The sequence below is a fragment of the Saccopteryx bilineata genome, chromosome 5 (assembly GCF_036850765.1).
Source record: "Saccopteryx bilineata isolate mSacBil1 chromosome 5, mSacBil1_pri_phased_curated, whole genome shotgun sequence".
NCBI lineage: Eukaryota > Metazoa > Chordata > Mammalia > Chiroptera > Emballonuridae > Saccopteryx > Saccopteryx bilineata.
In genome coordinates, this window is record NC_089494.1 from 40451183 (window position 1) to 40470106 (window position 18924).

Consider the following 18924-nt stretch of genomic DNA (forward strand, 5'->3'; position numbering starts at 1 on the left):
GTGACCTTAGGGAAGCTACGTAACTTCTCAAAGCCTCCTTTCCTCAGTAAACAGAAGTTAATAAAAGTGCCTATCTCATGGGTTTAACAATTAAATTAAGGATATTAAACACTTATAAAAGTGTTTAAATAGCACATGGTAAGGTTCCAATAAATATAGGGTATTGTGATTAAATTATCTACTCTAAATAGTCCTATTGCGAAGAAATTAACTAATGATAGTACTTAAAGATTTACTTTGTTATATTGAGAGCATTTCCTTTGATCAGTACTCTTTTGAGCTTTAAATATCTCTATCCCAAGAAAAATTCACACACTAAAATTTAATATTCTTAAACCTTATTACTATGGTAAGAAAAAACTTTTAAATCCTGTCCTTTCAGTCTTTTATCAAAATCTGTTTTTAGTTCATGTTTATAAATATCGATTTTGTCCCATTAATGACTAGAAAATAGCACCACTATATCTTGCTCATTTCAACCAGAACTGTGTTCACCATGTTTTTGCACATGATGTTCATAAAAATCCCATGCATAGAACATTATCTACTTAAGTACATTAGAGTGATTGATATACTCATAAGATGATCTTCAAAGACTCATTTTCAACAAGTGTCTCTTGGGTTATAACTGAATGCTTACAGACTAATATTAAGCTATTAATTAATTTAATCAATACATGAGTGCTTACTTTTTGTCCAAGGTAGCCTTTATCTTAGGCCAGTGGTTCTCAAACTTTTTGAAGTCAGGGCACATTTAAAATCCTACAAATAATTGAAGGCATGCTATATACAAATTTCTGAGAAATACGTTATAATAATTAAGTCAAATATTAAAGAAAAAATATAAAGTCCAAGTGTGCTTTTATGGTAATTAAATAAAATAAATACAACAAAATTAAATTTATTCTGACATTAAAAAACACTTTTATGTTACATTTTTTGAGTTATGCTTTTTAGAATTCATAAAAAATAGGGGTTAAAAAATAAAAAGATGACAAAAAGTTATCTTTATATACACACACACACACACACACACACACACACACACACTTAGTAAGATTTAGTAAATTCAGCAGGTCCTGGAGCAAATGTGTTAAGTTTTTTCATTCTTGTGTTTATGAGAAACATGAGCCTGATGTATCCTAGCGATTTCTTCAATGTTTGGGCATATATTTGAAAGGCAAACTCTCATTTCCTCTTCAATACATTGAAGAATTCCTCTCTTTTTACTCCGAATTGTGTTGAGTGCAGAAAACCCTCACTATACATATCATCTTAACTTTACACCAAAAAAAGGATAGAAGAAACTTGCCTCCAGTCTTTCCGGGAAACATGGGGGGTAGTGTAAACAATCCAGCACCACAGTTTAACAGCCTTTTGCAACCTAATCAGGCAAGTGAGGTGGGGGGTTAAGCAGACTGTCAGCTTACAGCCAATTCCCCACACCTCTGTTCCCCAAAAATCTAAACTCCAAAAACCCTGTTGGTTTTTTGGTCCCCAACAGGCACATATTTCTCTGGAATACCATAGGGCACACCTGGAAATCTTCTAGGGCGCACACTTTGAAAACCACTGTCTTAGACACTAGGGATACTGAGATGAAAGACCCCATCACTTCCTTTAAGCAAAATAAATCCAACAAAAATAGATAGCTAATCCAATTAAAAAACCCCAAGCTCTGTACTATAATAGAAATATCCAGAGGGTGTCAAAAAAGGAGACTTAATTAACCTTAGGATGACTGGTAAATTATCCCAGAGGGGTTCATCCTCAAGTTGAATTTTTTTAGGAATCATAGTAGTCAGTCAAGTAGAGAGATGTTTAGAATGTAAAAAGGCAGAGAAAAATGAGGAAGAAACAACATAATCTAGTATCAGCAGTTTGTTATGGTTGGAGCTAAGAAGAAAGAAATGAATGATGGGGTAGAAAAATGGAAGACAGTAGGCAGCACTTACATTTTAGTAAGCCTAACTGGCCAAATAAAGGACTCTGGACTTTGAACAATATAGAAGTGTTTTCAATTGCCAGTTCACCAAAAATTTCATGACGGTCCATGAAAGAGTTGACTACCCTGATGTTGTTGGAGATTATAGGCTCTATAATCTTTATACAGCATCAAGGTGGTTAACTCTTTCAAGGACTGGCAGTTGAAAAAAAACTGCAATACATAGAGCATAATGCAGTTTCCTAAAATATATGAGGAAAAATATAACTAACATATCACATCAAATCCTTTTCTCAAATATTATTTCTTACAATATAAAAGATATAAAGAAAACTATTAGAGACCTAATGAAAAATATAATGTAAAGATAAATGGCAACAATCACCAAAGTGATAACAGAATTAACTAAATGTGGAAGATAACGCATAGTGATTAACTGCCCAGAGGATTTATCAGACAAGCTTTAGGGTTGGTGGGTTCTATCATTTGTTAGGCCAGGAATTTTGGCAAAGTTTCTAAACTTTTCTTACCGCCACTTCCTTATCCTTAAGAGTCATATCATAGCTTGAGCAAATAAAAATTTAATAGGTTATTATTAAAATTTTTGCTAGACATTTTTTTTTAATTTAATGATTTTAACGAGAGAGGAAGGGAAAGAGAGAGAGACAGGAATATTGATCTGTTCTTGTATGTGCCCTAAACAGGATCGAACCAGCAACCTCAGCACTTCAGAAAGATCTCCAACCAAGCTTACCCAACCAGGGCTGTTATTGTTAAAATTTAATGAAAAGAAAAAAGCATGTACAACATTTAGCACATGGGTAACAAAATAGTTAAAACTTCCTAGGCTTGAATCCAAGCATTATTTCTTACTAGCTCTGAGATCTGGGCAAAGTTATTAGGATAACATTGTCCACCTCACACAACTGTTGAGAGGAGTCAATGAATTGAGTTTAGAATAGTGCCTGCAATTTGTAGTCGTTAACATATAAAATAAAAATATAATGTTAGCCATCACTATAATGAAAAAAATGTATGTAAGATTCTCATTTGTATTTTAGAAAGACAAATCTAGCTTTGGTGTCAAAGATGATCTACAGGCAGGAAAGGTTATAAAGTTATTTCCACAATTCAGTAAAAAACCAAGAAGGACCAGACCTAAAGTTATGACATAGTGAACAGAGTTAGGAAATATTTAAGAGAAGAAGACTCAACTGGACTTAATAACTGATTATATAAGGAAAAAAAGGAAACAAAATAAAAACATAAAGAGGAAAAAGTCAGATTTTCAGATACAGTGTGTCTGTAAAGTCATGGTGCACTTTTGACCGGTCACAGGAAAGCAACAAAAGACGATAGAAATGAGAAATCTGCACCAAATAAAAGGAAAACTCTCCCAGTTCCATACCTATTCAGTGCAGTTCGATGTGGGCTCACACACAGACTTTCTAGGACTCCTTAGGTAGCTATCCCGTATAGCCTCTACAGACTCGTCACTGACTGATGGCCTACCAGAACGGGGTTTCTCCACCAAACTGCCGGTTTCTTTCAACTGCTTATCCCACCAAGTAATGTTATTCCTATGTGGTGGCGCTTTGTTATAAACACGCCGATATTCACGGTGCACTTTGGTCACGGATTCAAATTTAGCGAGCCACAGAACACACTGAACTTTCCTCTGTACCGTCCACATCTTGACTGGCATGGCTGTGGACTGCTCCGCTGTATACACGGTGTTACCTCATCATCTGCGCATGCGCACATGCTGCCACATCATCCTACAGAAACTGAGAGGGTTTTCCTTTTGTTTGGTGCAGATTTCACATTTCTATCGTCTTTTGTTGCTTTCCTGTGACCAGTCAAAATTGCATCATGACTTTATGGACACACTGTACTGCTCACAAAAATTAGGGGATCAGGGAACGTGCAGATACTCCAGTACTTTCAGCCTCTTGTAGAGTGTATTTTCACCAATGAAATAAAAGTTGGTTTTGCATAATCAAACAACTTTTTTTGACTTGTCGTTTGCTTTTCTGATGTTCTTGTTCAATAAAAGAAATCAAATGCTTCTTTTTCTTATCGCTTCATATTCATTTTGAAACATCCCCTAACTTTTATGAGCAGTATATTATCAAAAGCATGGATTTTTAGTGGCATTTGAGATTCAATAAAAGGTATTCAAACTGTTTCTGGAATAGTTTGGAAATACTAAGTGCAAAGTACCCATTAATACCAAAGTGGAGTTATTTAGTCAACCAGATATGAAAAAAAAAAAGAGCCCAGAAAGAGGTTTAAAATAGTGTTGCTTTTACCTTAGTTGAAGCCCTCTTGAAGTGCCCAAGAGGAAGTTCATTTGCCAAATATTGGCATTTCTGAGACGTTCCTAGAGTTTAACCACACTGGCTTCCTTTGTACTTCTTAAAAAACTTAATAATCTTAGCTTTTCACCAGAGGCCCTCAAACCCTGCCAAATGTTAAGCTATTAAGACACCAAATAATTTTAGAGGTCCCGTTATTTACATTTACTCATTAAGAAAGATACATTTATCACAAACCTATATATCCATTTTAATCTAGATCTCTAGCAAAAAATTCCTTTGTGAGGCCAGAAGAGATAAGTAAATTGTACTGTACCTCCTATCTGCCCCCAATGTTTTTAAAACACACATATCTGAAATTACTTTCTAATTAAACTATATTTTTAAAAAGTCGTATATTTTAAGGAGAAAAAAACTTAAATCTTTCTTACCTGATGCCCCTATATTTGCCTTATCTTCAGGAACCATATTTTTATCCTTACTTAAATCTTCAACTAAAAGTTTGTCAAAATGCTCAATACAAAGTCTGCTGTCAATCTGATATAACAATGCAGGGCAAAGGTCTGTAAACAGATCAGCTGAGATTGGAGAGTTCACACCATGACCATAGTGTTTTAACAACTGAGTGACATTCAAACACTGCAAGGAAATTGATAAAACAAATTAAGTAAAAGATTATAAGAAGATGCAGAAAAAAATTACTGTATAAAGAAAATATTCTAATTATTATTTGAGAATAATTTTTAATACACATATATCTATATAGAAATAAAGCTTTTGGATAGCAATTTATGCTATGGAGATATTCAACTTCTTATCAAAGACTTTCTATGAGTTTTAACCATTTTTTCCACTTTTAACACATGAAAATGATCATCTTTGCCATTAATAAGATTCCCAACTATATCCCTAAGATTCTTAAGGGGTGAGGAAAAAAAATACCACTTCTCTAGTCAAAGTGTATTTATCAATTACTCAAGATTCTTACTTGTAAAACAGTGTTAAATAAAATTTTAATACTTTAATAACTTTATATTATAGTATGATATACTTCTTACTGCCCAAAGTACTCAAAAAGATTTATATTTGGGATTCTAAATATAAATATCCCAATGCTAAAACTGGAAGATGAAAAAAGGCAACTTCATCCAATGTTACTTTGAGTGAAAACACAGAGCAGGAAACACAGAGCAAACAAGTTTGAACCCATCATAAAGAAACCAAGTATCTAAAATTACAGGGAGAAAGATGGTACTGCCTCTTTTTCATACATATCCACTCAGGTAGTATGTTACTTATTGACTTGCTACCTCATTATATGATTTTATCTATGTACAAAAAATAAAATCAGTAGATACAAACAAAAGAAAAAAATCTTCTCAGGTTTTAACATAAGGTATTACCCTATCTAATACATACAATATTTCCATAAACCCTGAGAAAATTCCCAATATGCATCAGGCCCAATGAGGCAGATCCCACATGTTTAATATAAAGAGTAAACATTAATGATAATGTTCAGTTATTAAAAACAAAAGACTCTAGGATATCATTCATAGTAATAAATGAATATATTTCTTTATATATTATTTTAGCAGTGTTTATAACTGCTAAGAAACAAACATGATTTCTCCAGAAGTAACACAAAGCTATTTCTCCAGAAGTAACACAAAGATATCCAGAAGTAACACAACCTTTGCTTAAATGCAAAACATGCTTCGAGACATAAACAACAAAGGGTAAAGTCATATTTCACAGTACACGATACTGCTTTTTATACATATTAAACAACAAATTCAACAATTTTTTCTAAACTTTAAAGTAATAAAAATTATAATAGATGAGGGTGTTAATATGCCTTTAATGAAACAAAAATAAATTTGTTTAAGGCGAATAGTTAAAAAAAACTAAGAAGTAATCAATCAAATGTGAAAGTATCAAAAATAACTATGAAAAGCTAGAAGAAAAACAGAACCATTCTGTTATCAGAATTTCCTATTATATCCTTTTGCTTTCACCCTAAGTATGTCAAAGGCCTGAGGAAAGACTGTAACATGAGCAAGCAGGCCCTATGATAAAGTGACATAGAGAAAACAAACAAACTTACCACATGTGCAAAATATCTGATGTGGAGCTGTATCAATGACTGGGAACCATTCCATAATTATTAATTCAGTAAGTTAATAGTTATTAAAAATAAACTGTCTAGTCACTTCACAAGAGGAAAGATTGAACAAGAAAGACTTCAATTTCCAAATATCTAGAAACCAGCTAATACTAAGTAACACCATGAAAACTAATTTGGGATGTCAAAGAAAGTCATTAGCAAGATAGTAAAATAAAGAATGAATATAAGAGGGACGTTTTCTTTTTTGTATTTTTCCGAAGTGAGAAGTGGGGGGCAGCAGACTCCCACATGCGCTTGATGGGGATCCACCCAGCATGCCCGTGATGCTAGAACCATCTGGGGCATTGCTCCACTGCAACCGGAGCCATTCTAGTGCTTGAGGCAGAGGTCATGGAGCCATCCTCAGCGCCCGGGCCAACTTTGCTCCAATGGAGCCTTGGCTGCAGGAGGGGAAGAGAGAGATAGAGAAAGAGGAGGGGGGAAGGGTGGAGAAGCAGATGGGTGCTTCTCCTGTGTGCCCTGGCCAGGAATCAAACCCAGGACTTCCACACGCTGGGCTGATGCTCTACCACTGAGCCAACTGGCCAGGACCAAGGGGTACATTTTCAAATAACCTTTAAATATTTCAAATTTAAGAATCCAAATTTGAGAACAAACAATGCAAATAAAACTCTAGGGGAAAAAAATCTTTAATCTGATTTTAATTCCTTAACATAGGAATTTTATATTACGTAGAAAGAAGTTTGAATATGACTTTACTATTCTATTAACTCTTTTTACCTAAAACGCTCCATAATTAACTGAGAATTATGGAGCGACCATCTTTTTTAGACTTACCTCATGTTGACGGTCATCTTCATTATGATCTTTGTGACTAGTAGCTGAATAAATTGTACTTTTTTTAACATGTGGTGCCTCTCGCTTTCTAGTATGTCGAAGTTCACCTTCATTATCAGGATCTTGGTGTCCATGACCAGGATCGTGACCATTATGTTCTTGAAGATGAACATGAGAATGACTTGGGTTATGCACACGATCAGGTTTATGGACCCGATTATGATCATATTGTTCACCCTGATCATGGTTAGGGGGGAAACCTGGTGTAATAACCTCAGAATTTTCATTATTCTTCCTTTTTCTGTTCCTCTTTCCTTTTGGAAGCTTACTTTCAGGTTGCTCCTGTGTTTTATTGGTCTCTGTTGAAGGTTCATGGCTAGGCTCTCCATGCTCACTGTGAGGAATGGAATCGTTATGAAAATGGCGAGTAGTATTATGATCAAGGTGGTGGCGCAAACAGTGGTGATGACATAAGCGATGAGTACGATCACGCATATGTTTATCATCAGACTTGACAGATACTTCAATTGTCTCTTTCTCTGGATCACATTTATGGTATCTTTTTGTTGCTATGCTGGTCACAGTTTGATTTTCTGAGTTTAAATGCTTATGGGAATGCTGGTGGTTATGTGAGTGGAAATGCTTTCCCTCTTGAACTGCCAGGATATCTAAGTGAGAAACATGGTCGTGGCCAAGATCCTCATGACTAATCTCAACTACTTTGATCTCTCCAAGGCCCAAGTTTGTTAAAAGTTTCTCCAAACCAAAGAAGGATAATCTTCCATTCTCACCATAACGGTCAAAAAGTTTTTCAATATAATAATCTTTTTCATGTTTAGCATCTGGCACTGAAAATCTGCTGGACTCCGACTCTGTCATTCCGTGATGGTGTCGGTGGTGCTCTTCAGGACCATGGTCATGTTCTCCATGGCAGTGGTTGCAATGATGAAAAATAAATGTCAGCAAACAAATGAGGCAAAATTTTGTGTGCATATGTACCTTCATTTCTATTTTTCCTAGAGATTTAAAAAGAGAGACAAGCATTAGCTTATATTAGTCATATTCAAAATAATCATAAACTTTCCAGCATTTGCCAATCCACTAGGGGAATGTTTTATCCCATCTCTTTCATGGCTACTATTCATTCTTTCCTTTTCTAATCCCCTGTAAAAATGGCCCTTTTTATCAAAATAGCATACATCCCTTTGAATTAATACAAACTGGTCAAGACTCATCCACCAGACCATTCTGACTCTCTTTTAGCAAAAACACTTAAGAGTCTATACATTTATTGTTGGCTTCCTTCCTATCTGGTCCTTTACAGAGAAGTCTGTTAATCGTGTTTGTTTGTTCGTTTGTTTTTGAGAGGACCTTCAGTAAAGCTAGGGTCAGTGAAACAAGGAAGGGCCTAGGACAGAAGAAGCAACAGAAGAGCCGAGGAGGGGCTGCTATATCTCTATAGCTCACTGGAAAGGCATAGAAAAGACAGGTTCAGGGGTTAGCCCAGGACAAGCCGCCACTGCCCATTGCTCCCCTGGTTGCAAGTCCCCTGCAAAAGAGAAAGCAAGAAAAACACACCTGGGGGGAGAAAGCGGAGGAGGAGCAGGGGAAATCCTGGGAGGCGCAGCGCCTGCTGACCCTGCTCTTGAAGTCCTGTCAGTGCAATAAGGCAAGAGTGGTAAAATGAGAAAATGTGAAAGAGTCAAAAAGAAATGAAATTGGTATTATTCATGAATAGCAGGGCTAGGTATGTAGAAAATCCGAAAGAACCTCTAAGAATTAATAAGTTAATTTAGTCAAGTTATTGGATATAAGGACAATAACCTCAAATCAAATGTATTTATCTATACAACCAATAATTAGAAAATAAAATGAGAACACTATTATTTACAAGAGGAAATAGCTAGAAATAAATCTAACAAAAGATGTGCAAGACCTTAACAAAAAGAAAAAAAAGAAAACAAAAAGCTCACATACCATTGAGAACAATGAAACACCTAAATAAATGGATACTACACAGGGGGTCCTCAGGTTATGACAATCTTGACATACAATGTTTCGAGCGCTCACTCCCATAAAAACTTTAAAAAATTGAGATGTGAGTGTTTCAGCTTACACCGTTACTGTCATACTTACCGACTACATGGCAAACTAGTTTGATTGCATGCAGCAAAAAAAATACACAGCAATGTGGCATATGAGTGAGAGAGCTGATGTCCCCCAGTAGGCTTACCTATGCTACTCTGGACTGTTAAAAGCGGCAGTGTTCTATTTATATTAGGTTAGGGCAGTGTTTCTCAGCCTCAGTAGTCGTCAGAGATGTGTGAAATAAAATCACGATTAGATACCACTATATACCCACCAGAATAAATATAAAAGATGTAAACAAGAAGAAGGTCTACTAGAATTTACATACTGCTGATGGGACTGTGGATTGGTATCTTTTGGAAAACTATGTGGCGGGATCTGACAGAAGCTGAACATAAACATATCCACTCACATAGCAATTCTACTACTCCATATATGATCAACAGAAATGCCTGTACATGGAAACCAATGGACATGAGCATGAAAGCTTACATCATGTTTTCATTATAGTTCAAAATAGAAAAAAGGCCACATGTTCACCAGTAGTAGAATGAATAAAACTCTAATTATACAATGGAATACTACACAGAAATAAAAATGAAATGATAACATCACACATTAACACAAATTTTACAAATATTAGATTGAGCAAAAATTGAAAAACACTAAAGAAAAACACTGTATAATTCTATTTCTATAAAGTCAAAATATGATAAACCTAACCCAAAATAATTGATTACTTTCTAAACAAAAGGTAAGGAGCAATAATTGTGATTAAAAGGTATGGTAATATTCTCTCTCTTGCCTTGAATAATGGTACTACTTTGTCACTTACATTTTGTGTACTTTTGTGTACGTATATTTCAATTTAAGGCTTTATAAAAATCAAATTTCCTCCAGTGAAATATAAGAAAATATAATTATAACAAAAATTATAAGGTTTCTAAAAAGAAACAGAACAAGACCATGAAAAGGAAATATTAATGACATTACTGAAGGACAATAAAGAATTGCAAAAACTAAAGTTACCACCTGCATGGATGGGATTAATAGCATAATGTACAAATTCAATTACAGTGTCAGTCAAAGTCCTGGTATCTCTTTGTTTTCGATAAAAACTGCAAAAGCTTATCCAAAAGGTAATATGGAAAAGCAAAAATCCAAGGACAATTGAGATAATTCGGAAGATTAACAAGGTGATAAAGATTTCTTTTTATAAAATTAAACCAATTAAATTACCATAGAACTGGCACAAGAACAGACAAATAGACCAGAGGAACAGAACAGATTTCAAAAAGAGAAAAAATAATAAGATTGTGAAAAAACAGTTCTTCTTCACACCACACACAAGTCAATTCTTAGAGGATTAAAGAGCTAAATTTGAGAAGCAAAATTCTTGACTAATTTTAGAATACAGGATAATATAGCATGACTTTAGAATAGAGAAAGACACAGAAAACACAAACTTTAAAGAAATATTTATATTAAATTCCTTATAATAAAGAACACCATATACAAAGCATATGACAATCCTTACCCTAGAAGACATTTGCATTGTGTTTTTATAAGCAATGGATATAAAAATCATTATCCAGAATACATAGATTATATGTATATAGGTACACAAAAACCTCCAACAGTACATAAACAACTATATAAAATATGAACAGGACAGCTGGTTGAACAGCAACATGACTAATAATCTCAACAATGCATCAAAAAATTAATAGGTAAAAATTATCTGATCATACCAAATGTTAAGCAAAGATGTAATGGAAATAGAAATCGCTTTACACAGCTGGTAGGAGTATATACATACTGGTACAACCACTTTGGGAAGCAATTTGACACCTACTGAAGCAATATAAACATAAACACACTACAGGGCCCAAATTCCACTTTTGTTTTCTAGCCTAGAAAAACTCGTGCACCTAGACACAGGAAACACACAAATTCAAGAATCTTTACTGTAATATTTTGAATTGTTTTAAATGTTAGCTACCTTTTAACAGGATGCTTTGGTTACAAATAATAGAATAATCTACTAAACAAAGAGGAAATTTTAAAACAAAAGAGGAAATTTCCATATAAAAAAGTTAGGAGAAATGGATGATTCCAGGAAAATTATATGCTCAAAAACCAAGCTCTCTCTCATCCTCAGATTGGTTCCCTCAGCAACTTGCTGTTGCTTCAAGCATTCCATCCTTGAACAACCATATACAAAGTTAGAACATTCATCTCCAACCTCCAGAGCTGTGTTCCTTTAACTCACCACGGACATTCTAATAGCTAGCTACTGCCACTGCCTCAAATCCATCCATCTTCACCCTTACCGTTGTATTGTCCTTTTTCAGCATCTTGTCACTGTAACATGTCTCTGATTTTGCACCAGCCTGCCATTCATAAGTACTGCCAGGTAATATTATCTTTCCTCTCCATGAGGTAAAAAAAAAATATTATCTTTCCTCTCCAGAATGTTCGGGGCAATCGTTTTATGACATTAACATATTTTGATGCAGACAGCGCAGACTACTTCTCCTCACCTGGGAAATTTCCTGTCTGATTAGTTTTAGCTGTCCTTATAGTTATTTTAAACCATCAAGATCCTCTTACTTGTTGAACAAAGTGAAATGATTTCATTCTTCCATTTAGCAGAATCTTACAAAAGTCAAAGCTACTTAATTTTTACTAGTGAACTACCAATTTCATTATTGACCCATCTTTAATTATCAAGTATAACAATGTCCAATATACAAGGTGGGGTACAAAAGTACATTTACAGTATTCCATCTGGAAAATAATACAGTAATTAATGAGTAATAAGAATAAACTTTTGTGTACTCACAACTGTAAATCTACTTTTGCTCGAGTCTATATAAGAAAACTACATAAATTCTTCTACAAAGTCTTCTCAGGGCACATTCCCTTTTCTTATAAAGCTACGCTCAGATTACCAGCCCTGGGGTAGGTTCTGTGATACATAGGCGCATAGGAAAAGAAAAAGAAAAAAAGTTAAGAACAGGAAAACAGACTAGTGCAGAAAAGACATTACAATAGCTCAGTTATAAATAACACAGTCATAAAAATATAACACTACTGTGCTAAACCAAAATTAGAATCACCCTAAAAAAATAGGGTACAGAAAATGAGATGGTATATAAAGAGATGGGAAAAATGCTAAATCCTCATCTCTCATTAAATGGATAATGGCTAAAATTGAAAATGAACAAAAAGCAATGAACATGTTGGAGACATGGCAGTGAAGAGCAAAATAATCATCCAAAGGAGTTCCTGTCTCTCAGCAGAATACAATAGAAGGGGGACTTTTTTCCTTTTCCCTAAAAATTTCACGGAACTATTTAAATCTTTAAACTATATGCATGTATAACCATAGAAAAAAAACTGTAAGTAAAAATTAGCAAGTATAAATCTTTTAAAAATTTTCTGTTAAAATTATATTATGTCACATGTGGAATAAGATAAACTAGTTTCGAGATTTTCACAAGTGTTTGCAGTTGTTTTTTTTAGTGAGAGACACACACACAGGGACAGGCAGACAGGAAGGGAGAGAGATGAGAAGCATCAACTCATAGTTGCGACACCTTAGTTGTTCATTGATTGCTTCTCACACGTGCTTTGATGGGGGTGAGGAGCCCTCCAGCTGAGCCAGTAAACCCTTGCTTAAGCCAGGGACCATGGAGTCATGTCTATGACCCCACGCTCAAGCTGACAACCTCATGCTCAAGGTGGTGAGGCCGCACTCAAGCCAGATAAGCCCATGCTCAAGTCACTGACCATGGGGGTTTTGAACCTGGGTCCTCAGTATCCCAGGCTGACACTCTGATCCACTGCGCCACTGCTTGGTCAGGCTGTAGAGTTTTAATCACAATAAGCAATCATTTTAATTCCAGTTTGTGTTGTTATTTTGGTTACTTGCTTGGGAAATTCCAAGATGTAGAGAAAGACTACAAATTTTTTAAATCTGAAGGTCTTATGATATAGTTCCAAACTGGTTTCTAGAGAAAGTAAGTTTGTAGTGCTACCAGCACTATGATCATAGCATTCTCATTAATACTTAGTATTAATTTTGAAATAGATCTTGCCTTATTTTTTTTATTGATACTTATTTGGGGGGGGGGGAGAAGACAAGTAGAGAAGGAGGGAGAGAGAAGGAGAGAGCCGCATTAACGTGCTGCCTCACTTAGTTGTGTACTGATTGCTTCTCATACATGCCTTGACTGGGGATCTGACGGGTGACCTTGGGTTCAAGTCCGCAACCTTGTGCTCATGACAAGTACCCTCGGGTTTCAAATCAGAAAACTCAGCGTTCTTAGTCAATGTTCTATCCACTGTGCCACCACTAAGCAGGTTATTTATTTATTTATTTATTTTTTACAGAGACATAGAGTGAGTCAGAGAGAGGGATAGACAGGGACAGACAGACAGGAACGGAGAGAGATGAGAAGCATCATCAGTTTTTCATTGCGTGTTGCGACACCTTAGTTGTTCATTGATTGACCTCTCACATGTGCCTTGACCGCAGGCCTCCAGCAGACTGAGTAACCCCTTGCTGGAGCCAGCGACCTTGGGTTCAAGCTGGTGGGCTTTTGCTCAAACCAGATGAGCCCGCGCTCAAGCTGGCAACCTCGGGATCTCGAACCTGGGTCCTCTGCATCCCAGTCCGATGCTCTATCCACTGCGCCACCACCTGGTCAGGCTAAGCAGGTTATTTATATATACTTTTAAAATTATTCCTGGTGTCTCAGTATTTTTATTAACATATATGTGCTCTTACATAACATAACTTGGTCATATTTCCTGCAAAAACATATTCAGTTTTATCCAGTGCCTTTTAATTTTTATTACAATGCTTTTTCCTTCCATGGATATTTTCATGTACATGCCCTATAAAACTGCTTTTGTAATTTCTTCTATGATTTCTAAACTTAAGTTTCTTCTCCTCATATCTAACATATCTCTTCCATATATTTTTTTAATTTATTTTTTAATTTTATTAAGTGAGAGGTGAGGTTGACAGGGAGGCAGAGAGACAAACTCCTGCATGCGCCCCAACAACGATCCACTGGCAAGCCTCTTACAGGGTGATGCTCTGCCCACATGGGGCAGGTGCTCCATTGTTCAGCAACTGAGTTATTTCAGCACCTGAGGTGAAGCCATGGAGCTATCCTCAGGGTCCAGGGCCAACCTGCTCAAATCATTCAAGCCATGGCTGCGGGAAGAGAAAAGAGAGGGAGAAAAAGAGACAGAGAAAGGAGAAGGGGAAGGGTGGAGAAGCAGACAGTCGCTTCTCCTGTGTGCCCTGACCTGGAATCGATCCTGGGACTTCCACGTGCCAGGCCAAAGTTCTACTGCTGAGCCAACCAGCCAGGGCCAAAAAAATCTATTACTAATAGACCAGGAAACCATCAACAAAGTGAAGACAACCTGCTGAATGGGAGAACATATTTGCCGATATATAAATATTTGATAAGGGGTTAATATCCAAAATTTATAAAGAACTCAACACCAAGGAACAAACAATACAATTAAAAAATGGGCAAAGGATTTGAATAGACACTCTTCCAAAGAGGACATACAGATGGCCAATAGACAAATGAAAAGATGTTAAAAGTCTATCATCAGAAAAATGCAAATTAAAACCACAATTAGCCCTGGCCAGCTAGCTCAGCGGTAGAAAGTTGGCCCCACGTGTGGAAGCCCCAGGTTTGATTCCCAGCCAGGACACACAGGACATCCATCTGCTTCTCCACCCTTCCCCTTCTACTTTCTCTGTATCTCTCTCCTTCCCTCCTGCTGCCAAGGCTCCACTGGAAGGATGGCTCCATGGCCTCTTCCTCAGGCGCTAGAATGGCTCTGAAAAACTAATGATTGATGCTTCTCATCTCTCTCCGTTCCCATCTGTCTGTCCCTGACTATCCCTCTCTCTGACTCTCCCTCTGTCTCTGAAAAAAAAAAAATCAGTTTTTCATTGCAACACCTTAGTTATTCCTTGATTGCTCTCTCATTATGTGCCTTGACCATGGGCCTTCAGCAGACTGAGTAACCCCTTGCTCAAGCCAGTGACCTTGGGTCCAAGCTGGTGAGCTTTGCTCAAACCAGATGAGCCCGCACTCAAGCTGGCAACCTCTGCATCCCAGTCCAATGCTCTATCCACTGCGCCAGCACCTGGTCGGGCAAAATATCCCCTAATTTTTGTGAGCAGAATATATTAACTATGTATAAATTGATCTTTTCATAGCCTCCTTCATCAGGAGGTGTAAAGTATACTTCTTCACATATAAACAGAATGATTCACCTTCAGAAGAGGTGTACTAGTTATTATACCGAAACATTTATTCACAGGCCGTAAACATGTGATCATAAATTGCTTTATAAGAAGAGTGGGTAGACAGGAAAAAGGAGCCCTGGCCACATGGCTCAGTTGACTGGAGCTTTATCCTGAAGTGCAGGATACTGGTTTGATATCTGAACAGGGCACATACAGGAACAGATTGATATTCCTGTCTCACTCTCTCTACTTTCCTCTCTCTCTAAAATCAATTTATTAAAAAAGGGGGGAGGAAGGGATGGGGACAGACACAAGAAAAAGCATAATAATAAATATAAAATATATTCTGCTCTGAAGGAGCTAAAAGGAAGATACAATCACCCTTTAAATTAGTAAACTGTGAGAGATGCTACAAAAGTAGAACAATGTTAGAGGGTTAGGTGGTAGCTCAAAGTTGAAGGGCAAGGGCTTCCCATTCCAATTTCAAGCATAATAAAGGTATTATACGTCCTATACTAGAAAAATAGAACTGGGAAAGATGAAAGATGAAGGGTTTCTACATTATTTAGGTGAAGAACGCAGGAGAACTGACATGATCACTTTATGAATTTATATTTGACTGAACATATTTCTACTACATCATTTTATTCATGCAGGTTCTAGGAAGATATAACTACTTTAAATAAAGCAACATGTCAAATAACGATAGAGCATTAAGGACTGGAACCAAGGGTTGACAGAATTAAAAGGACCAGATAGTTAACACTTTCGGTTTTGCAGGCAGTACAGTGCTTCAGGCAACTACTCAATTTTGCCATGATGGAACAAAGGTAGCCCTACACAATACACAAAATATAAACAAATGTGAAGGCTGCATTCTAATATTTAATTTACAAAAGGCTGATTTGGCCCATGCAACATAGCTTGCTGACCCCTGACTTATTCTTTTAAATAACCAATTCAGTAGAAGGAAAACCACTATCTTAAAACTCAAAGTCACAGAATATATAAAGTGAATTAAAAAGAAAGTAGAAATGTGAGGGCACATCTGAAATGCTTTCCTTTTATTTAGATATTAAAGTAATAGATCAGTGGGATGTTTATCTTTGTTATCTTGTTACTACAGCTGAAGGCTATTTAGATTTTCTACTTCCTATATAAATAAAATCTAAAAACTGAAGTGATCACTGTCAAGTTAGACAATTACTAGAGAATAAAATAACTTTCCTACATAATTCACAGTAATTCCTCTAATAAAAATACTTCCGGTCCTATAACAGCACATAACCTTTTTATGTTAATAGGAAAAAGATACTTCCCACAGCATTCTGATTTACTTTTCTAATCCTCAAAAACCTTTTTTTCTAGCCCTGGCTGGTTTGGCTCAGTGGTAGAGCATCGGCCTGGAGTGCAGGAGTCCCGGGTTCGATTCCCGGCCAGGGCACACAGTAGGAGCGCCCATCGGCTTCTCCACCCCTCCCCCTCTTTTTCCTGTTTTCTCTCTTCCCCTCCCGCAGCCAAGGCTCCACTGGAGCAAAGTTTGCGGGGGGGGGGGGGGGGGGGGGCACTAAGAATGGCTCCATGGCCTCTGCCTCAGGCGCTAGAATGGCTCAGGTTGCAACAGAGCAACGCCCATTGCCCCCTGGTGGGCATGCCCGGTGAATCCTGGTTGGGCGCATGCGGGAGTCTAACTGCCTCCACGTTTCTAACTTCAGAAAAATACAAAAAAAAAACACACACAAAAAAACTTTTTTTCTACATAGAAAGGATGGTCCCCAAAAGCAGGGCACATATTAAGGGTAAGCATGGCTGTTAGAAACATTTATGCAAGGACAAGTACTATCTGATACTTCCCTCTCTTTCAGCAGTTAAATTACCTAAAATAATGAGTAATTATAAAATCAACTACCAGTCTTAGTGAATAGAAACATTAAAATTTTAGATTTTGATTTTAGCCCTGGTCAGTTCAATGCATAGAGTGGCCCAGTGTGGATGTCCCAGGTGATTCTCGGTCAGGGCACACATGAGAAGCAACCATCTGCTTCTCTTCCCCTTCCTCTCCCTTCTTCCCCTTTCGCAGCCAATGGCTTGACTGATTAGAGCATCGGTTCCAAGAGGGGGTTACAGGGGGGATCCCAGTCAGGGTACACGTGGGAATCTACCTACCCTCCTCACTTGAAAAAGAAAAAAAATTTAGACTTTATCTTTATACCTGTAAATATACCACTATCCCATTCTAGTATCTTTAAGCATGAAAAATCTAATATGAAAAACCTATTGAAATATTCAATCCTTGTATCTAGCAACCAAAAAAAAAAATCCTTATGTTCTGATCATAGAAAAATGTCATATAATTTGACAGTGTTACGATGTAATAAAAAAATTGTTTTAATATTAAATGTGGTCTCTTAAGCGTTTGGAAATTTGAAAGCTACTGTTCACTTATAAATTGCCTTTATACCTGCTCAACACACTTTTGTATATTCTGATTGTGGTAAATTTTTGAGACTATATTAGCTTATTTTGTAATACTTAAGTCATTGTGTGACCCACTCACAGAACTTAGAGAAAATAATAAAAAAAAGTAGTCTGGAATACTGATAAATGCCATAATTTGAGACTTTAATTTACATCAATGAATACAGGAAATCTTGTGATTAAAGACCCTAGAGATCCCAGAGACTAAAAGATCATTCTATAAAAGTCAGAGCTCAAACTAAACTCGCACTTAAAAAAAACTCACCATGCAATTTTACCAGTTTCAATTTTATTCAGTACAGTCAAGGCAATACAAAGTTACATGGAACTAAACGGATACAGAAAGCAAATTTTTATATCAGTTTTTTCAAGACAAAGCCCATATTACAATAATAAAATCACTGTTATTCATATACAAAGCTAATTTCAAAGATAACCTTTAGCATATACCCTTCCTGATTTGGAAAAATTCCCCATATACTCTTGTAGGGAAATCTGGCATTATACTGTCTTACTCCACCAAACACAACCCCTTGGAAAACTGGGGGCTAAAAGCAATCAAAATTAACCAAATCAAAATGACTATGCCTATCTTATTAGTCATACTAAGTAAAAGCTGGAGAAACCCCAAAGTAGACTACACATAGAGCTCTACAGAATCTTAAGTGTAATTTTAAACACATAGATCTTGTCTTAGGAAAAGGTGAAGTTAGGTTTATGAAAACTTCAAGGGGAACCAAACACTAGGGGGCAGCATCAAGCTGTTGGGACCGACTGGACACTTCTAAATGTAAAACTTCAAGCTTAAGTTAGTATATTTTTAATGAGAATTTTACTTGAA

At 36.4% G+C, this 18924-nt stretch overlaps 1 protein-coding gene across 4 annotated transcripts in view; it reads right to left on the reverse strand.

Annotated features, from left to right (window-relative positions):
* Positions 1-18924, reverse strand: part of SLC39A10 (solute carrier family 39 member 10) — a 191376-nt gene that overhangs the window by 31724 nt on the left and 140728 nt on the right. For all 4 annotated transcript variants that reach the window (XM_066279345.1, XM_066279346.1, XM_066279347.1 and 1 more), the window contains 2 exons: positions 7229-8244; positions 4695-4902 (listed from right to left, as the gene is read on the reverse strand). In XM_066279345.1, coding sequence (XP_066135442.1) covers positions 4695-4902; positions 7229-8233 — 1213 coding nt within the window. In that variant the 5' untranslated portion in view covers positions 8234-8244. The remainder of the gene's footprint in view (positions 1-4694; positions 4903-7228; positions 8245-18924) is intronic.